This window comes from Larus michahellis, chromosome 3 (assembly GCF_964199755.1).
Source record: "Larus michahellis chromosome 3, bLarMic1.1, whole genome shotgun sequence".
Taxonomy (NCBI): domain Eukaryota; kingdom Metazoa; phylum Chordata; class Aves; order Charadriiformes; family Laridae; genus Larus; species Larus michahellis.
In genome coordinates, this window is record NC_133898.1 from 57,409,049 (window position 1) to 57,431,426 (window position 22,378).

A 22,378-nucleotide genomic window follows, 5' to 3' on the forward strand; every position below is an offset into this window, starting at 1 on the left:
GCACTGTTAGCCTCCCACATCTTTAAGCCATATTTATGGGGGGCAACCCAGTCCTTTCTCAGCATTTGTTTGATAGCTTAAGTGAGCCACGCTTTTCTCTTTTCAGGTCATCCTGATAGCCCTGGTCTGCATCTGCTTTGTTTCAGGTTTTCCTTCCTGAGTGTGGAGTCTGGTACTGATGTGCTGGCCCAGAGATAATCTTAGTAGTGCAATGCGCTTTTCCCTTTCTCTCCAGGAACAAACATCCTAATGCCATCTTTCTCCTCCTTAAAACTGCATAATATGAACAGAGCAGAAACTTTCAGTGGCAAGCTAATGTTCCCAGATATCTCTCCTCTGTCATTCCAGATTATGAGGCTCTATTTTATTAGGTATCACACAATGATCTGTCCTATCAAAATTAATTCAATTTCTGTTACCTTAACTCTCAAGGTCATCTGATTCTTAAGATGTGTTCTGACTTTGTATTATCCACAACATTTATTAATTTGCATTGAATGCTTTAGTCCTCAGGAACGCTTCAAGGAGATCTTTCTTTATCCAGATTGACCAAAAGACAACAAAAAGAGATAGTTGCACTTCTTAGTTTAGTTCTCCTTTACAGCTGTTTACTAATCTTCAGTTTCTCTTTGATTTAATAGCAATTTCTTTCATTGTACCATATGAATGGCCTAGTGTAGCCTGGGTGCATTAGATTTGAAGTCTCTCTTTTGTCTATAAAATCAGAGTTATCACATAATGACATACAGACCTGCCTCTGAAAAATTATAGAGGGTTTGTTTTCCTAAATTCCAACTTTTGCAGACAACTCTTCTGAATAACTTGGGTTTTGGTTTTGTTTTGTTTTTGTTCTGATGTAATACTGAGGCCTGATTATTATGTCTGCAGTTACCCTGATCATTTATCTACTCACCAGTCTAAGTATTGGTAGTGTTTTTTCTACTCTTCTCTATTTTTAAAAACATGGTGCCATGCTCAATCTGAAACTATTTTTCTGATTAGACCTCATTAACCTCTGATTCAGTGTTTTGGGAGGTCATCTGGGTCTCCCCGAGTTGAAATTCCTTAGATTATGAGTTTTGCATTACCTTTGTTTTCATACTGCTCCCTTGTCAACAGTCTTCCTTGTTGCTTTCTCATTGGTGATACTGGGGCAAGAGTGTTTGTTTTGTTTGTTTGGTTTGTTGTTGTTTGCTTATCTAAAGACATTTCTCTCATCCTGGCTAGGAATTACTGAATGACTGTCTTAGTCATTTGCTGTAGTCATTAGTCTGCTCACCATTCAGAGACAGAATTTAATCATAAAGAGTGAATTCTTTATAGTTGTACTGGGTCTAGCTGGTACGGATTTTTTTTTTTTTTCTTAATAGCCTGTATGGTGCTGTGTTTTGGATTTGTAATTATAACAGTGTTGATAACACACCAGTTTTGGCTATTGCTGAACAGTGCTTTCACAGCATCAAGGCTTTCTCTTCTTCCCTGCTCTGTTCCCCCCCAGCAAGTAGGTTGAAGATGTGCAAGAAGTTGGGGGTGGGTGCAAGTAGGACAGCTGATCTGAACTGACCAAGGGCATATTCCATGCCATATAATGTCATGCTCAGCAAGAAAAACTGAGGGGAAGGTTGCTTTTTGAAATGCAGCCATTACTTCAAGACAGGCTGGGCATCGGTCTGCTTGTGGGAGGTGGTTGCTTTCACGTCACTCGTTTTGGTGGGGTTTTTTTTCCTCCTTTTCATCTTCCTCTTTTCTTTGCTTATTAAACTGTCTTTATATCAACCTATGAGTTTTCTTGCTTCTGCTCTTAATATTCTCTCCCCTGTCCCACTGGGGATGGGAGGAATGAGCAAGTGGCTGTGTGGCACTTAGCTGCTGATCAGGGTTAACCCACCTTTGTCACACCTAGTTTGGGGCAACATGGCTGAGGAAGTGCTTGAGAAAGCGAAGAGAATAATCCAGATTTTTCTGAAAGCTGATACTGCCATAAAACAAAACAGGGTCAAAGGACCTTCATGAGAGATCTGGTTTTGGGGAATAATATATCAAGATGGGCATCATAACATCCCTATGGTCTGGGGGTATAGAGGATCTGAGGCCCACAGCACCCCAAATGAAAAAAATATTAGCAACGTTATGAGGGGGGTTGAGCTGCTTCAGAAAGAGCTGGTACAGAAGCAGAGCTCCTCCTAGCTGCTTGACTTAGCTGCTGACCATGGTTAAGCCACAACATGTATTTTTCTCAAATAATATGAAAAAAAATAATCCTTCCATAACGAAATGAAGTATGGGGTTCATATCAAGAGAATTCTGGGTCTATCCCAGTGGAACGGATTATCCATCCATTCCCCTCCTCTCCCACTCACTTAAATCCAAACCAACCTGACTTACTCATACTGTCTTTTCACAAAATGAAGTATTACGGCCTCAGTTATTGAGGAACAAGAAGCAAAAATCTACTTTGTTTAAAACTTAGGTTGCAGTCCTGAGTTGCATTTCCACTCTGTCACTCCTAGCCTTTTCTGTACTAGCAGGTGGGTTCTTTTTTGGCATGTACCGTGCTAAATTTTACTTTTTTGTTTCTTTTTCTGATCTCTGAAATCTTGGTCAAAACTGGTAAAATTCTTTAGCTGACTGTGCCCATCTAATGGCTCCTGTCTTCACCAATATTTGTAATTTTTTTTTCTTGTTACCTACTGAGTTTTTTACTTGTGTTTCCATCTTCAATTATTTGCTTTTCTTTCCTCTGCTTGTACATGCTGTAAGTCTTGTAAATAGCTGATGTTTCTTCTGAAAGTTTATTAAGTTATGCCAGATTCTCAACTTTTATTCAGAGCAAGTTGCTCCTAGGCCTTCTGGTATCAGGAAAGAACTTGGAAAGAAACTGTAGAGATTCAAATACGTGGTACTTGTCCATGCATTTGATGTTTTATAAAAGTTTGGGAGCTGATTTGTAACAACTGCATAATTGTTGGATTTGATTTTTTGAGTCTATTGATTTAAGATGGCACTTGCTTATGCTTGATATACGTCATCCTGCTCTCATTTAAGCCTCTGTTTTGGGATTTTGACAGTAATATACCACCCTAACCATCAAAATGAGAGCTGGAGTAACCTCATACTGTTGTACTGTTCATTCAAGCTATCATTGCTGCGACAACTTCATCAGCGGGACACAGAAGTTAGTCCTTGCACACTCCCCTGGGTAAGGCATGATGCAGGGTCATACTTGATGAAGGCATGCCAGAAGAGGGATCTGTGATGGATCAGGTGGCGTTTTGCTTTGTCCCTTTGTCCCAAGGTGGGTGTGTGTGCCAGAGTATGAAAGGTGTTTGATTGTCTCTTTAGAAAGTGGCTGATGTGCAAGCCCAAGCTAAACTAACTGATAAGGGCTATCAAATGCTGTGTTACTGATCACTGCAGAACACTTAAAAGATGTTGTTTCTCTCCTACTCTTTTCATGTTTCCTCTCCCAGCACTCATCTCTTATGCCTGTCAGTGCTCATAGACATCAACATACTAAACTTCCTAGTTTGTGTACATCAAGTACTGAATAATTTAGTTAAAAGCATAATCTAATATCAGAGAAGCCAGACCTCAGCTACTGCTTGCTGAGAGAAGATGCTTCCCTCTAGTAAGGACAGAGCAAAACTTTTCCTAATACTCCTTAAGTAGTAAGACAGGGCAAAACTTTTGCTGATAGTCCTTATGTACATTTTTGTCATGGTTTAAGGAAAGCTGCCCAACCTGCTTTTCTTGGGGGCAGTGGAGATTACTTGTGTGAAGTGCTATTTGTTAGACATCATGAAGTATTGTGACAGACAGTGTCTGTCCACATGGAGAACAGGACACTGTAGTGTATCTGGTCTTTACTGTTTGGGATGACGTTGTCTGATTATCTGAAGACAGTTGGGATAGAGTTAGGAAAAATGGATAATATAGTTATTGTTTCTTATTAGACCAGTTGACATACCTGGAAAACTGGAAAGGATTTGCATGCAGAAGCCCTTCCTCAAGCTTAAAAGAGAAATTGCAATCTCCAGGTTAAGTTCAGATTGAGAACAGTTGATCAAAGGTTCATTTATCTATTCATCCTGTTGTCCCAAATCTGAGTCCTTTTAACTCAGTGTGCAAGGAGCCAGCATACACACAGAGGTGAGATATTTGTTTATTTCATTTCTGCAGAGAGATGGGTGCTAGGTGGTTCATACGCAAAGCTAGCACACAGCGGTTGGCACAGGGTAAGCTTTTATACTTTTTGAGCAACAGTTAAGCAACAGTTATCAGTAATTTCTACAGTTACACTTAGTCATCCTCATTCCCATGGTTGTTGCTGTGTCTCATCTCTGTTTAAAGTCACAGCATTCTCTCTTTTTACTATGCATGCTCTGAGAGGAGGGGGCTTTTGTTAGTAGGGGCCTCTCTACCTAAGGGCGGGTTTTTTACTATATTAATTAGGATGGTTCACTCATAGTTCAAGTGACTTCTTGTTTGGCCTTGTTAGCAATTCTGTTCCTTTTGTGCTTAAATCGGTATTCCCTTATTTTGGCTAATTTATGATAGCCTCCTGTTCTTTCTTCAGGGCCACATCTCTGAAGTATTTACGGTGGTTAATTGTACCCTTTACTTCTAGTACTTCTCCAGCAATACATTAGCCTTTGAGAGGAGGAAGGGTTGGTACCTGTGGATTTGGGAAGAGTAGGGATACAGGACAAAGACAGGGAATTGTCTGTGGAACAGTGATCTTAGTTGGAGGTACACAGGCATTGTGGAGGTGACAGAAACTATAACATCATAATTATCCTTTCCAGCTATCTTCTGACTGGTTTTAATATATTATAGACTAGGCTTTCTTTGAGAGGAAGCAGAAGTCACTTACATGAATCCACCACTGTGGAAAACATGCATGTGTGTTCAGGGCAGATGTGTATTGTTTCATCTTCTCAATTATAACCTTTTCTGTAAGAGCATCAGTAACGTCTTCCCAGAAACTTTTTGGGGATTGCTTGCTAGCTGGAGTTGGTAGCTTTTGGACTTTGTTTTGGTCTGTCATCTCCCTCCTGCTGATAACTAATTCGGATGAAGAACTGAACTTTGAGGTCTTTATTATAAGCCTAATGGTTATAATGTACCATTCTTAACAGTGAAAAGGCTTACTCAAAGCAGCTAAGTAGGGACAGTATTTCTTTAATTTAAGATATGCAGGCTTAAAATTAATAAAACCTACAAGTAGGCCAAGGATGCATGAAGAAAAAATTCTTTTCGGTGCGTGTGTATATAGGAAGTTGCTTAAAAGGAAGTGTTGAAATGAGACTGGTGTTCGTTTTGCACAGTGACTTTCAGTGGATGCACTGTAACCATTTTTCCTTTGCTAAGCAGTTCCTCTCTGGTGGTGCTCCTGTGCACAGCAGGAAAAAGGCAGTGGTGTTTTGGGCAATGAGAAACTGCATCTGGAAGAGATGTGAATGCCTGGTTTCAAGCCCATGCGAAGCAAATGTCGATGTCATGGGAACTTACCAAGCAGCATGTTTTCTTTTCACTGTTGTTTGGTACTAACTCCTTTGATCAGCAGCACATGCTATACTGACCTCAGTCATTTGTGGCAAAACCAGCACATTGTCTTTGTTGGAATACAAGATTGGTGAAGAGAAGTACATTAAAAGAATTTCCTGCACGCAAATGCTGAAATAAATGGGTCTCAGAGCCTGAAAATATGAAAGGGCTGGCCTGTGTTTATCTCGTTCTGTGCAAGCACATCCAGTAACTTATTGTGATGGGTGGAAAATTAAGAATCGTAATTCCTGCCTTCCTCTCTGTTGGCGATTTCTGTCCCTAAAAGCACAGCCATTTCACTCATTAAAGGAGTTGCATTCAAGGGAGTTGCTTACAGGGTCTCCCGAGGGGACTGGGGCAAAAGATCTCCAAAACCAGACCTGCAGCCAATAGAGAAAGGCTTTGTTTGTTTGTTTGTTTTTGTTTTTAAATTCTCATGCATGATTTTCTCCTCATCAGCTTCCCACCTTCTGCTGCAAAACAGCTTTAAAGGAGGGGAAGACGAGTCCAAAGATGACAGTGACTATATCACCAGCGCGGGGTAGATGGAGGGGGTAGGTAATGGGTGGTGGTGGTGGTGGTGGTGAGGCAAGACGGGGGTTGGATTTTCCTACAGGTTGAAGACCTCTGTCTTGCAGTGGACTAGCTTACTCCATTACACCTCATTGGTGCTCACTTGCACGCCTGCATGTGTGGCTCATGCAGAGGAAAGAATGGGAGGGAATCTGCTTGAAGCTGAGAGCTGATGCCTTGCCCGGCTGGGCTCTGTGAATGGCCCCCCTCATCTCGGGGAAAGGGGGAAGGCATTGCTTGACTTGGCAGCTGCAGGTTTCTTTACCAAGAACTAGCTTTGTGTTCCCCTCACAGGAGATATATGTATGCGTTTTTATAGTAATAAGTTATTTTAAAAATTTTTCTTGTAGACAAGTAATAATGGTCAAGCTCTGAGTTCCAATTGTTTCATGTACCTAATCAGTGCAAGCTTACAGAACTCCTGCCTTCAAGTTTTCCTCATAATTACTTATAGCTCCTGCAGAGAAGAAGGGAGTAGACACCAGAAATAAATGACTGGTCAGATTAGGTGGCATAATGAAGCACTAGAACAGCCTGTGTAAGGAGGCTGTGGAGGCATCAATACTTGGAAGTCTTTTGAAAACCTCCTAGGCAGCTTTGCAGTTAATATAGTAGGTATCGTTCAGGGATTTAACCCTGTCTATGGTACACGGAGGGCTTTTGAGTAGTCCAGAGAAGATCATAGACTTGCTTGCCTTAGTTACCTGTAGACTTAATTCGTTCTATGGAAAACATTTAGAAGGTGCACTTAGTAGATGTAGTCTGAAAATCTGTAAAAGTAGTAAGTTATTATTATAAATCATTCTTCCACAGACAGGCATGGACTGGATTACCCTATCTGTCTGTCTTTAGCCTTATTTTTACATATTCATTTTTTTTTTAATGCTTTCCCCAGTCTTCTGTGCAGCATACTTATTCATCATGCAGCCATTCACCCATCTGGTCTCTGAAATGAAGGTCACTGCTTGCCTGCTTGTCTTGCCTTTTATTTGTATTGGAGAGTTTACTATGCTTTTACCATATATTCCCATAAGAATTTCGAAGGTCTTTTACTTGGTGTTGCCTTGATTCATAGGTTAAAGAAAATGAAGAATGTCATGGGGGGAAACAGTTTTGTTGCTCTTTAAAACAGTTTATGTACTTACTTGAGATCTTCAGATTATTGTACTTGTTGAGTCAATACGTAACTATGCTTTTGAGTCAATGCATAACTATGCTTTTAGTTGTATTTTAAAATATGTATTTTATGGTTAGTCTTGTAAGCAAATGTTTCCATGTCTTATCAAGAATAGTTAGACAAAGGAATTACTAACAACTTCTACAGAAGAACAGCGTTAACTGCTTTAATGACTCATTCTTGCAAAACTTTGAGGTGGAAAGTAACAAGTCTCAGGAAACTCTGTGTGTGTTTCCCTTCTTCCCTTAAATGTTTTTCATATAACTGGTTATAGTACAGGTCAGCCTTGGAGATGTTTTCTTTTTAGTTATTTGTTCTACGAGTGCAAGCATTGTGACAGTTCAGATTTGTGCAGTGAAAGGCTAGGAAGCAGTCTACTCTTGCAGGAGCTGGGGGCTGTTCTGTGTAGCAGGGTGAGGGGTTTTCCTATTCCTGAAAGGTAGAAAACCTCAAAATTCTTAAGCACACAGAGTACCCATATTAGGCATTTGAAGGCATGTTTTCTCCCAACCATCAGCCTCTCCTGAAGCTAGTTGTAATGTACTGCAAGGACTCTGCCTTCAAAGCATGGATGAGAATTTGCAAGTTCTTTTGGTTTTTTCCCTTCTTTTGCATTAACTATGTGGAAGTGTCACTGGAAGAATTGCTTTGCAAGGTAGGGACCCCCATGGCATGGGTGAATGAATTTGACAGCTCATTTATGATGTTAAAACTCCAAAACCTCATGAAAGGGGGTGGGGTGAAGCCTTAGAAATCTTGGACCAGCCCTGTTTGGGAGCAAGAGAATCTTTTTTTCCCCCCATATAAATTGATTTTTAGTTATACAGTCTGACTGGTGTGCAAAGAGGAGGAAACTTGCACTGGCTGTCTACGCTGTGAAGGAGGGAAGGAGAGTGTGTATGAGAGACGTTGTGCTGCCGAGCCACCACAGCAAGTTTCTGGTTAGTAAGTTTCTGTGGCAAGTTGTGGAAGTAAGCTGGTGACATGATGCAAGAGTTGCGCAAACTGACACTAGTAATCATTGCTTGAGAACCACAACAGAAAGGAGGCTGGGAAGAAAGGGAAAGAAAGAGTAGGGAACATGAGGGGAAAGAGATATGTTAAGAACTTAAAGGCTGACAGATGGTATTTATTGTATTTAATACAGAGGCGTTCACTGCCTACTTTGTGTCTCTGCAGCAGCTGCCTGAGCACATCAGTGACAACGGGCATATGAGGTGAGGAATAGGGACCTATTTCTGCAGTATTTATTAAAAAAAATCCTGCTTCGTGACGCCTGAAGAATCAAATAACATATATAAGTATTTTTGTCAATGCTTTTTTGGAATGTATTTGAGACTGAAAATATGTACCTGAAGAGTTCTATGCATGTGGCACACCTGTATAGCGAGATTTGGATGGATTATTAGTTTGTCTCAAATTCAAAAGACATTCAAAAGACAAGATAAAACCACACACTTGAAGTGGGATGGATTTGAAGTTGGTTTTCTCCCAGATAAAGTTGGCTTTTTCTTCAAGAGGGTCTCCCAGTCATAATCTCTACTTACTTGTTTTAGGTGATAGGTTTAATGGCCGTAGAGGTTAAAGAAGAGAAAATACCATCTGGTAGTCATTTCTTCTCTTAGTTGGGTTCCTAGTTAAGCAAAAGACAAACTAATCCTGTCACTAGCTTCCTTTCTTTTCTGTGATTGTGTTCTGCCCCAGTGTGGGGTGGGTTTTTTCCCAATTATTATTCAATTTTGCTGTGTTTTGGGGAGTGGAGGGCTTTTATTTCCAATACAAAGCTAATAGAAAGCTACACCCTTGGAAAGATGTAAAATTGTGAATGTGTGTCACAAGGTGGCTCTTAGTAGGGGAAGTCTGGAAGTGGCAGCCAGCTCTGTATACACTTTTGTATCTCCACAGCTCTGTTGCTGAGATGTGAACATCTTTGACTTTTGTTGGGAAATTGGTTCCCAACCAGTGAAATCATTGTTCGGTTAGCATATGGCAGTTAAGGTCTCCCTCCATATCTCTGACTATTGTTTTGATGCACAATAGTATGCACTGAATAATATGTACTCCTACCACTGTAGTAGTTACCTGCCCTGATTAGAAATGAGCAGGGCGACTGACAAGTTAGTAATTTATCTGTACCATAAACACGGTTTTCTCATATTAAGGTAATGTTATTTGAATAGAGATTGTCTATTAGCCTGGCTATTAGATAAAATTCATTCATGTCACTAATGCCTGTTCTCCAGTGTACAGCACAATGTCATCCAAAAGCTTCAGGCAATTAATTTCGCTAATGATGACTGAAAATGTAGATGACTTGTTCCTAGCTGTTTTGTTTTCGGTCACTAGTTGAGGCCAGTAGGGGACCTAAATTGAAAGGATTTCAGAAGTGTTTCGAAGTCTGGCCTGGTTTTGATTTTTCCCTGAGGTGAATGAGGATTTGTGGTGCTTTTGGGCCTGCCTGAAGCCAGGAGAGCATCTGAGATGTCTCATCTTTCCAGCACAGACATTCATATGGCACAGATATGCTCTGAGAAGGGTATACATTTCACTTAGCAAAGAATAACCCGTCACATTAGACCTTTTGTCGTGGTTTAGCCTCAGATGGCAACAAAGAACCACGTGCCGCTCGCACGTGCCTTCCTAACACAGGAAGGATCGTAAGAAAAGGCAAGACTCTTAGGTTGGGACAAAGGCAGTTTAACAAAACAGCAAAGGGAACAGGCAAACAACAACAACACGGACAGGGGAATATACAAACGCGATTACGGAACCGCCGCTCCCCGCCGCTCGCCGACCAGCCGGACCCGGGACGCCCCAGCCCGCTTTTAAGCAGCAACTTCCTGCCCCCTCCCCCGGCAGCTCAGGGTGGGCGTGGCTCACATGGCATGGAATACCAGGAAAAGTTAACCCTATCCCCACCGGAACCAGGACACCTTTTCATGGTGCGGAAGTTTTGTGATAGCTTGGACAGGAAGCAAATGTGTCCCTTAACTCCTCTTCCATTTTGACAGATAGCTCTCATTAGTCCTGTGGTTCACCCAGCTCAGGACGTGGGTTGCTTGAGGAGAGCCACTGCTTTTAGGTTTTCTTTTTCCATCTCCATAGAGACAGAGTTCTCCAAGCTTGTTGGCTTTACTGACTCACTTCAACTTCCCATGCCCCCGACCAGAGAGACTTTGCTAAATAAAGGTTTGATTCACAAGTCTTGTGGTCAGGTTTATAGTTACAAGCAGAACAAGTATGAAGCCTACTTCTTCCCTGTGCTTGATAATGGGATAAGCAAATATGAAGGTGAAAGCTATATGATGGTCACTAGGAGACTGCTGAGAAACCACTCCCCATCTTCTAAGTTCAGCTGTGTTTTAAACAGCCCTCATTGTCCTACCAATTCTTGTATCATTTCTTAAAATTCATTTTTGGTAACAAAGCTGGGTGCCAATCCAGAGTGATTTTGAGGTATTTAACAGTGATTTCCCTGCTTCCCCACCCCTCTTCCGTCCCCCATTTGCTTCATCAGTTCATCAACTAAGGGATGCGCAGACACTTACGCTGTTAATAACTATTATTGGCTCTGCACACTTTGTCAGCCACCCACCTTGTCTTTGGTTTGGGGATGGATGTTCTTCATCTAGTCTGAGCTATTGGCTTTGCTCTGGATGATTGATACACCCCTGTCAAACGTAGAATGAATTAGTAGTAGCAGGGCATATGGCTGTTACTTCTGACAAGTTCACAGAATGATGTATAGGGTATACATATAACAGACCTCGTTCCATGTGTCTTGTCCAAACTGCTTTCTGGTCTATAACTTTGCAGTTTTTAGAGGAGCATGAGGACCTGTATGTAGCAGCAATAGGTGTGTTTGTTTTTCCTACACGTTTGTTCTGTTCTTCATGTAATTTTTTTGTACTATTGTAAGCTATAAATGCTAATTTTACATGTATTTTGATAAAATAATTTGTGGCATTGAACTTGCAGCTTTCAAATAAATATCACTGTGGAAAATTTCTGCTCCTCTTTCCATGCAGTCTCCTTATTTCCCTTCTCTCCCCTGACCCCCACCTTGCTTTACCAAGGTGTGTGACTGTGTGGTTTATGTTCAGCATTTCAACTTCATTACAGCCCTTTCTTTGTCATGCCCTGTTGAGCTGACTGATGCTTGTCAACATGTACTGATTTGCAGCTTTGCATATACTACATACATTCATGTATTTCTTGTTCTTTATTCCAGAGATGGTGATGTTGCTGGAATGGTGGTCAGGCACCAATTGCACCCTCTACACTGACCCAGAGAGTTACAACAAGTATGGGAAGGAGAATGCCATCGTAATCCTTAATCACAACTTTGAAATTGACTTTCTCTGTGGTTGGAACTTTTGTGAAAGATTTGGGGTCTTGGGGGTGAGTTTTGTTTAGCATTTAAACTTTCTCTTCTTGGATGTGGGGAAAAAAAAAAACAACAAACCAAATTCTTTGTTTTTGAAAGTTAACAGATCTGTACTTGAATTTCACTCAGACATTGTCCAGACTTAGAGGGATGAACCTAAAGCAATGTAGTGCAAGAACATGGAATACCGAGACAGGATTACTTGGGCATTCACAGAGATTTTAAAAGCATTGCAGTTAAAGCTAATTAAGGGGATATATTATTTTAACCTGTGGAGCTCATTACAGTTGTTTCTGTCTGTGTGCTTGCACAGAGGTAATAGGTAACTAGTAGCGTTCATTGTGCTGCAGAAAAATGAGCTGTTCTGTGATTCTTTCCCAGTAAATTGTAGAATTTCGTTGCTTTCTCTACTGTAGTCTTACAAATCCACAGCTAGAGTTTGAATGGTGTGGTCTCTGTCTCTCAGAATGAAAGAGCTGCCACCTGACGTGAAAGCAGTAACCAGGGTATAGCTAGTAAGAGATGGGGGAGGAATGAATTATCCATAGTTGAATACAGTATTACATTAGGCCAGGAGTATGCGAGCATTTGTTTTCAGGGTTGGTTTTTTTGTTTCCCCTGTCAGCTCATTGGGATGATTCAAGCCCCACTGCTAAGCCAGCTTGACTTAACTCTGTGGTGGTGGTGGTGGTGGTGTGGTTTTAACCCCAGCTGGCAACTAGGACCACTCTGCCATTCACTCACTTCCCGCCACTCTGAGTAGGATAGGGAGAAGAGGGAGAAAAAAGAAAAAAAAGCTCATGGGTTGGGATAAAGACAGTTTAATAGAACAGTAAAGGAAGAGGAAAAAAAAATATATTAGTGAAAGGATATACAAAATGAGTGATGCAATACAATTGCTTACCACTTGATTACCTAGCCTGTACCGAGCAGCGGTTGCTGATCCCTGTCCCCCAGCCAACCCCCATTTATATATACTGAGCATGATGTCTGTGGTATGGAATATTCCTTTGGCCAGTTTGTTCTGTCTGTGCTCCCTCTCAGCTTCTATGGGAAGCTGAAAAAGTCCTTGACTTAATATAAGCATTACTTAGCAACAACTAAAACAATATGTGTTATCAACCTTACTCTTGTACTAAATCCAAAACACAGCAGCTACTAGGAAGAAAGTTAACTATATCCCAGCTGAAACCAGGACAGGTGGTGACGACGTTCTCTATCTACAAGGGATTTAGATAAGAGTTCTTCCCTCCTAAGACAGCAGACTAATACCTCGTTTTGGCGGTCTTTGGTAGCATCATCTTCTATCTTTACTACTGGGCCCTGTCAAAACTCCTGACCTTGGATTGTGTGAACCTGTGACTTCTTGTGACCTTTCCTTTGGCCACAAATGCACTCTTTGCATTTTCTGGATTTTAGGCACAACTTCAGTCACTTTCAAATTATTACAATGACAGTCTACTTAAAATAATAAAAAGGGGCCTTAAAAATGGAGAAGAATGAACCTAAGTATTACAGGCCCTGCATATTACCAGTTGGCTGCTGGTTACTGAGGAACAATTCTACCATCATGTCTAGGACTTGAGCATGGAGCTGAAAGATAGCATCAGACAGCAGGAGATGTAGGGAAACGTGTTCCTGGCAGGCAGATGTACATGCCAAAACCATTCTCCCTTCTACATGCTCATTATACAGTAGTGCTTTAGCGTAGTCTATCTAATGCTGTAAGCCTAATGGCTACAGTTCTGTGAATAGAGCTGCGTTTTGGAGGGTCAGGTGCCACTTCAGAAAGCACCGTTGTAGACAATTAAGGGATTATTTTTGTAAAAACTAATAGGGGCCTACAAGGTCAAAAATCTCTTGTTTTACATTGTTGCTGTGTGGTTGGATTGACTCTCATTAGCTTTAATATTATTTTTTTTTTATAGTTTCTCAAGGTAATCGGGATTATGTTTTAATTTTATGTTGCTCCCTATGCATAAGAAAAGCACTGCGTAGAAGCATAACTGTTGAACAATTACTGTGCGGCACTGACTGATAATAATTTTGTGGGTTTTTTTTTTTTTTAGGTGCTTACAGTTATTACTTAGTTTGTATCTTTGCTAATCTTAGGATTCTTTCAGGAAGTGGTACATGGTTGGGGTCTTTTTTATTATTTTTTAAAACTGTTTCAGGCCTGAGTAATGTACTATGATTTTACTTCCCAGAAACCATTCCAGGAAGAAATAGTTCCCCATGTGCTCTCATTTGCGTATATGCCTTTACGCAGCAAAGCAGTGTATTTCCCTGTTGTGGCAACCAGTCAAAGTTCATCTTAAGCCAGGTTAAAAAAAATAATTGAAAAAGATACACGCAATCAGTTTCCTGATTGGATTGCCTGTATTGGCATACTGGTACTTGGCTTGGGGCAGTGCAGGAGTGGATGAATGTGTAGGGATTGGGGAGTGCACCTTTGTTTGACTTTGTGCTGCCTTCCATGCGTTTGCAGTGTGCGAAGCTTCAGGGTTTGGTGTGGCAGCACAGTTAGGAATGTAAGAACCATTACGCTGAAAGCTGATGTTTGTGAAAAGAAGTTACAAGAAAAAGGCGCGCATCCAGAGAGATTTCTAAGTGCTGTCCCAGCCTCCAGCATTTTGTGGCTCAGGGATTTTGTGAGCCAAAGGGGTTTTATATTTAATGCTATTTAATTTTATACTCCATGAAGTTTCTATGCAAACCTTAGGTAACTACCAGCATCTTACTGAGCTGATCTTATGTCCACTGCTGCTGAAAAGGAAATCTTGCACATGCCATCCTATTTTCTGCATCTGTTCTAGTGCTTGTCTGCCCTGTTTTGGCATTTTTCAGACACCCCTTCTCTCTCCTGCCTTAACTAATAAAATGAAATAAGGAGAGGTGACTGGGGAGGGGGAAGAGGGAGAAGGTGAAGACAACTTAGGGCCAAAGGAGTTGGGACTGATTGTGCTTGGCTGCAGCAGATGGACAGAATGGCTTTGTTGTGACATCCACCTGTACCCTGTGTGGCCTTGGCTCTTAACAGTGTCATAAGCATACATCCAAACTCTCAGTATTTTACATCTTGAACTTTTTTTACATGAAGCCATTAAATGCTGTAATTTTTTGCTTGGTTTTGCTCATTTAAAGGCAAAATTAAGCTTCCTTAAGCCTGTCTTGTCTGTCCTGGTCTTAGTTGCAACATTCGATCTGTGCATTGTTCTGCTCCTGCTTTTGTCTCTGTTCTCCTGTACTGGCTTTCTCCTTTCTCCTTATAGCCAAATTGCCATAGTCCCAACAGGATTATAATGGTCAATCAACGTGGTTTTGTTTTTATCAATGTGGTTTTAGGGGTTTTTGGGTGGTTTTGGGGGGTGGAGTGGGAGCGGCACGGTCTCTTGCCTGTTGTTGTTAGGTCTGTAAACCTGAGTCCTCTTCTAATGACTCAATTCTTGTACTTGGACTGCATGAAGTTCTCTGCTTTCATGAAAGTTTTTAAATGGCTGTGGAAGAAAATCTAGCAAAAAGAATTAAAGAAGGTGCTAAGAATTTGAGAAGTGTGTGGAAGAAAGGCAAAATAAAAAAGAAGGCAATTCTAACAGTTATTTTACTTTTAATTTTTTTTCTTTAATATGATACTTTTGAGCACCCACTGAAAATGCTAGGAGGTACTGGGTTGACAGTGCTGAGTGAGAGACAGAGATCTATTTGTTTATAGCGGAGAAGGAGAAAACCACATGAAGAAGCAATTCTATGCTCACTTTTACTCTGCAAGTTACTGTAGCCAGTGAGATTGTCTTGCTAGCTGCACCTGGACTCTATGCAGCTGAAGTTACTGTTGTGTAATTGTTTGCAGCACCAAATCTTAGAAGATTTTTGGTTGTTGTTGGAAATCAGAAGAAGGAAGCAAACTTCACAAAAACTAGAATTTGACAGGTATTTCAGGCAAACCTGTGTTCAGCCCAAACTATTAATCGCTTACATCTGTATTTCAGTTGTGGTTTTTTTGAAGGGATCTTCCTGCTTTGTTTTCAGTCCTTGACACCTGTAAGCCACACGTGTCCACCTCCTTGTGCTGCCAGACCTCAGCGATGTGTGCAGGAGGGAGGGAATATAGGGGTGCTTGATGCCAATGATGCCAAGTCAGCATCATGCTTCTGTGGGCAGCATGGACGACCACAGGGACAGCTGAGTCCTGACTGCTCCTGACACAGAGGTGGCTGCAATGTGCTGTGAAGGAAGGAGGAGCTGCAATGCCAACTTGGCTTTTTGTAGAGTCAGAAACAGCATAGCCCCAACAGGAGAGAGCTTTGTTCACATCAGTGTTTCCTAATAAAAAGCAGGGTTGTTATTATGAACCTGAACTATGGTGACTGCAGTGGTTGTGTTGTGGATGCTCTGCTTTTCCACCCCATGCGGTTCAATGGCTGGGGGAGATGCCAGCTCCAGTGTTTCTGTGTTGCTCTGTTGTGTAAGTAGAGATGTGGTCTTGGTGACAGGTCCCTGCACTCTGCTGTGCCCTTCCATTTTCCTGCCTATGCCATTCCAGTCCTAGGACTTACCTTCTTCTTAGTGGTGGACAGCCTAACTACTGTATCAGCATTTAAACACATCAGTAGCATTTAGTTTCTTCAAGGTGTGTGCTAAGCATCCCTTTGAAAACAGAGCCATTGGGCAACAGAACTTGAAATCAGGACATAGGCATGTTCCGAGGAGGGAAGTGTTGTTCAGGATTTACACCAAAACCACATTTGTACGTACCCTGCCAGGATTCACTGTACCCTTCTGCTTCATTGTTTGATCTGACCAAGCAGTGATAAAATAGCTTTCTTAGTGACTTTAGTAACCCTTTTTCTGAGATGGAGACATTTATATTAGCAAAATTTGCCCACACTTTAAAGCTAAACCTACTGGTTTATCTGTTCATCTTCTGGTGTCTGGAGTTTCAAGTTGTTAATGCTGGTGGGTGTTCTGCCTTGGCAAAACATAAACATTATTCTGAGTGGCATCAAAATATGTGCATTTCCAAAAGAGGCCGTAGCTGTTTATTCCTTGGCAGGGTAGGCAAGGCAAAAAAACATTATGGAAAACTAATTGTTAACTATCTTGCTTTAAGTTTCTCATAAAAAATTGCTGAGCGCATGTAATAATTTTTAACCCTAACTATCTGCTCCATATGCCAGGAAACACAAATTTTATTTAAAAGCTGTTTATGTTGAAGCTTGCTGTTGGAAAAATGGAGCATGACCTTAAATATAGGTGTGAGAAGAGACTTTTTCTAGGTTATTGTATGGGACTGATAGGTGTGTGAACACAGCAGTTCATTTGTACTTTTTAATGTATTAATAGAAGTTACGTAATTGTTCATGTAGGCAGCCAAAATTACATCATTATTTATTTTTCACACAGCATCTTAGCATATGCTCTAAAATATTGCTGTGTTAGCTTTCCAACATGTAAAAGTTTTATTTAATATGAAGCATTAGAAATTAGGAGACTAACTAAATTTCTGGAACCATGGTGGGTTCCAGAACCATGGAGGGATTAAAGAAACATATCTTTCCATCTTCATGTCCCAGAGAATATAATATGAAGGAGTGCTATATTTCAAAAATAGAGCAAATGGAATCATCAAAAGTATGTCAATGCGGAGGGCAGCCTGGAGAGTAAAATAACTTACAAGGCAAGTTGCTGCTGCTCATAGTTTGCAGCTACAATGAATTTGTTTTGAAACTGTAGAACAATTTTTGTTAGACATCCTCAGCTTGCAGGTTGATTTCAAGCTGTTTGTTGCATTCTGTGATCAAGAGGTGTTGAATAACTGAGGCTGGACATATAAATCAAGATTTTTCTTTCTGTGACAGCATAGCTAAAGTAAGCTTGTAAAAATAATTTTTTGTGTGTGATGTTAGTGTAGGCACTAACAAAGGGAGAGCTTCATGGGTATTTCTATCTCAAGAAACTTGGCCAAAAGAAATTAACCTGGCTTAAAATGCTATTACTGTAGACAAGTTGTCCCCATTCAGTAGTAATTTCATTAAACATCTGTTGGAGTTACACAGTTCTGAGCACTGAAAATGTTTGGCTTCCTTCAAGAAGGCATCTTACATGGAATAAATCAGCACTTTTTAATGAAATTTATTCTGTTGAACAAGCTGAATTTGAGAAGACTGTCACGTATTTACCAAAGCACTTTTGTAAAGGAAAAGTTAGTGGCTGAATTCAACTAGAGCTGCATTTTTCCTCTCGGGAGGAGGAAAGGAGCTGTGCATGGGTAGATGACTGAGACAGAATGGATTGTAGCTCTAGTTACTGTAAGAGAGATGGTAGCTTCTGAGGGGAGGCCTAATGTATGCCTCCCACACAAGAGCAGTCTTGCCAGTATACTGCACTGAAGAGTTTCCTTTCTCTAATTAGTTCTGTGTCATTAGCCTTCCTTTGACTCCTAGGATAGACAGCGTAACGTAATTTAGTTTCTTTTTATGTGCATTTAAGGAGTCGTACGCTCACGTGTCTAAAAGAGTGCTTTTAAATTTTAAAAAATGCATTAGCACAGAAAATGAATAAGCACATGCCCTGGGGAAGAATTCAAACTTCTATTCTGCTTTTGTGGTTATACCTGCACTACGTGAGACCTTAGCTTAGAACATCATTTCTTTGTTTCACTGGGAAAAAAAACAACAGTGGCAACTTCTCTCCTGCCCCTTGTTTAACTCATATGCTTTTTAAAATATGAAAAACATTAGAAAATAACTATGGTGAAATGGTTACTTCAGCTTCCTTTTGGAACTAGGATTCCTGTGTTTTAAAGTCTAGGAGGGAGGACTATTAGATTGTCTTTTCTGACTTTGCTCTGGAGGCCTGGAACATCCTATGCAGAGTATACTTGAATTTTTTTATGGTAGGTCTTATGATACTGAACATTTACTGTAAATAAACTCTAAAAGCATGGGTTTTTTTCTATTTTTTTGGGGGGGTAACGCTGTTGCTGTTTGCCTCCTCGTGCAGTGGCTTGCGCTAGGCTGTGGCTACGGCTGCCCTGGTTGTGGCTGAGGCAGGCAATAGTTCCTTAAGGTTTTAGCTCTCCCTGCTCAGCTAGAAACATTTTGCATCTGTTGGGGTTTCTTGGGGCAAAGCCTTGGTTCAGCTGTCTTCCCTGGGCAGGTACAGGGGAGAGGAGTGGAAGAACGTATGAACCGGTCTGTGTGCTTTGAATGGAAGCTATATTGTATATGGTCTACCACAAAAATGCTCTTTAGAGGCTTTTAAAGCTATATGCTAGAAGGATTTACATTTATTTTGGAAATAAGAAAATTGCCTGTATTAAGAGTAACTGAGAAAAGGAAAAATGGTAATGTGGGAAAAAAACAGAGAGGTAAGGAAAGCGGTGGTAGGACAGCCTGTTTCGCTGTGTCCAGTTTGGAGAGCTGCAAGAGGAAGCTGGGCTCAGCATTGCTGCTGCCATGCAGTAGGGACTAATGTTGAATATGACTTGAAATTGAAATGGCAAAAAGTGTGCCGAATCCTACAGCTGCTCCTTGTGGGGGAGATGTGCTTGGAGTCCTGACCTGGGCCCATCACTGAAATTCTCGAATGATCAAGAGGGAGTGCTTTATTACAACATGTTAAATCACTGAGATGGTTCCTGCATTCTTAGAGTTGGAATTGTCTCATGTTGTCTTCTGCTCTGCTTCTGTGTAACAATTGCTAGTGAAGCTACGTGGTGTGCTCTTGCCTTCCAGTCTTAGGAGGTTTTAGATAGCTTAATTATTTATGGTATTTTCCTTCTCAAGGAAGGAGAGCAGATGAGAGAAATGAGCTGAGATAAAGAATTAGGTCAAGTTTCTTCCTCTAGCAACAAAATGAACTACAGTGACCAAAAAAATAAAAGCAAATAATTTCTGTTGATGGTAATTTCTGCCAGTAAATAATTCCTGCTAGTCAAATCCCATGTTCTGGAACCCATCTGCAGAGCACTTTGATGGGATAGCTTATAAAGATATCATGAATAGAAACTGGATTGTAATTGCTCCGTCTGTCTTGTAAGAAAATGTCACTGTTTTTCAGGAAATGATGATGCAATACACACACATATGCATGTGCCATTTTATTCTTTAAATAACAAAGTGAACCGTAAGACAGCTCACCAAGGTGGGCTTGCTTGGAAGACAGGAAAGGAGCAAGTGGAATCAGTTCTCCTGCCCAAAGAGATGTCAGTCTGAGATGATCATAGAGTTAAGTTCTGGAGTAGGATTTGAGATTTGAAACTTCTGAATGCTTGATAAACCATAGACTTATTGTGGAGGGTCTGGACAAATCACTTCGGTGTCTATCATACCTGTGGGACAGGAACAGTACTTTTTTTTTTTTTTAACCTCCAGAAGCCGACACAAATGAAGTATTTTTATTGCTGTTGTTGTTTCTAGTGTCCTTTCAGGCTTCTTCTATTGGTAAACCTCGTGTATGCATCAACATATTGTTGTGCAGCAATGGCTCTGTGGCTCTGCTTCTCATTCAGAATAGGTATTTTTGGTCATGGTGAAGTGTCCCAGCTTTGGGGAGAAGTATAGCTGCAAGATATCTTAAAGGAACTTGAGCTGCCACTGCCCAGTGTCTGCTGGAATTAATAATTTTGTTTCATGTGGCTTGGGCCTTTTGCATGGGTTCCTCAGTGTTTGAAGGCATTTGGCATGTGTTTTGGGTTTCAGGGTTTGAGTAGGATAGACACACACACACACATATATAAAATTCTGGAAGTCTTCTTTCATGCAGATATCTGAAATTAGATTTGATTATTCTGCCGTATGAGAAAAACTTTTTCGTTTTTTTTGCTTTTGCACTGGTGTTAAAATTGTGGATGGTCAATAGGAATCAATATATTAGTGCCTAACTGTGCATGTGTCATATCCACAGAGGACTCTTAAGTGGTGTAACTCTGTTTTACTTGCTTTAACTCTTTCTTGCAGAGTTCCAAAGTGCTTGCAAAGAAGGAGCTCTCCTACATGCCTATCATAGGCTGGATGTGGTATTTCCTAGAGATAGTCTTCTGCAAGCGTAAGTGGGAGGAAGATCGGAAAACAGTCATGCAGAAGTTGCTGAATCTCCGGGACTACCCTGAAAACTTTTGGGTGAGTGATGACTAATGAGTGGAGTCCAAGGTGCGATCCCTTCTTTTGAGGGAGGGGATGAAGGGCATAGACAGTATGTGGTAGTCACCATGTTGCTCCTGAGAACTTAGATTCATTATCTTCCTGTCAGTATCAGGAGAGTATTCTCTAAGAATGGAATTTTCTCTTGAATTTCACATGTAGTAGTCTGTCTTTTCTGGTTTTCTTCCTCTGTAGTATGGAGTCCTACAGATGTTATTGCACAAATGCCTCCACTGTTATCCATTCAGTAGACTTTGTGGTCCTCTAAATACAGGAGCTGGAGATGGGTAGATGCAGGGGTTCATGGCAGTGTATCAGAAGAATGTGACAATGTTGTATTGAAACACATTAGCTGTATTCTTTAGCTAAGTTCCCCTCTCACTTATTGCTGAGTTCATACTAGTATTTTCTCCTTCCATTTTCCTGTGATTCTGTCATTCCTGTGAAGGTGCTAAGACAGGCATGGCCCAGTACAAGTGCAAGCCGGAGATAAGTACCTGGTCGGGGAAGTGGCCCCTGGAGCCATCAACTGTGTTACAGGGAGAGGATTGGTGTCACCTTTCAGTAACAGGAAAGTGTTACTTTTTGCATCACCATCATTTTTTAATATTGAACTTGCCTGGCATTTTCTAGTCTGGGAATTAAAAGCCTTTGAATTTTTTTTCTTCTCAGTAATCAGAAAAATCCTAGTTCTTGTGAGCTGGTGATGGTGAGAGAGGGATTCAGTTAAGGAAATGGTACCTTAAGCAGCATCACAAGGGCCTACAGAAACTATTGCTTAAGAAGTGATTTCCGAGTGAAGATTCATATGCTGTATCTCTCACTGTCTGAAACAAAACTTTTTTTTTTATTTGTCATTCATTTCAATAAGGGCTAAGCGATTGAAACTAAGCTCTGTTATTAATTATTATTATTAAATGACTTCCAAGCAGAAGGCTATCTAGCAAAAGGACAATTTTTGGTTTCTAATTCTAATGTCTCTCACAGGGATTTGCGTGGGCTCTGTGACTCTTCAAAGGTGTTGAATGCCTTTCTGTATCCCTAGGCAGTTCAGCACCAATTCATGAGCACAAACTGCCACCATCCTTTATATACTGCTGTAAGGGGATTGCCAAAAAGGAGCTATACCTGTCCTGAGAGATACAGTTGTTGGTGTACACCTGGGGTTATTGCAGCGTGGAGTTTTAAATTGCCCTTGTGTGGGGACATAATGTCAAAAGGCACAGCAACAGCATAGCACCTTGGAAGGTAGAAAGACAGAGCATGCCAAGTGGGTTAGAAGGATTTTCTCATCAGTTTCTGGATGTTCCATCTAGCTGTTTAGCATGGTATGTTTCTTCTAGCTGCTTAACAGTATGCATGTGATACATGAGTAAAAGTGCTCCTAGATGAGCTGAAACTGAAGCTGGCTGCTTGGCTCATTTTCTTCAGTCTCTCTGTCTTTGTTGGGTAACTCTTTGCTGTGGGATCTGGAGACTTAGCTTGTGCGATTTGGCAGTGCTTTCTGATGTGCTAGTTTGCATTCAGGCTTGGCAGAAAGCAGATGAGCAA

General features: G+C 40.9%; 1 protein-coding gene across 5 annotated transcripts in view; it reads left to right on the forward strand.

Moving 5' to 3' along the window:
* AGPAT4 (1-acylglycerol-3-phosphate O-acyltransferase 4) overlaps positions 1-22,378 on the forward strand; it is an 87,870-nt gene that overhangs the window by 37,899 nt on the left and 27,593 nt on the right. For all 5 annotated transcript variants that reach the window (XR_012586185.1, XM_074580318.1, XM_074580316.1 and 2 more), the window contains 2 exons: positions 11,529-11,698; positions 20,645-20,806. Coding sequence is in view for 4 of the 5 variants with exons in the window: in XM_074580318.1 (XP_074436419.1) it covers positions 11,529-11,698; positions 20,645-20,806 (332 nt within the window). In the remaining variant the exon portion in view is untranslated. The remainder of the gene's footprint in view (positions 1-11,528; positions 11,699-20,644; positions 20,807-22,378) is intronic.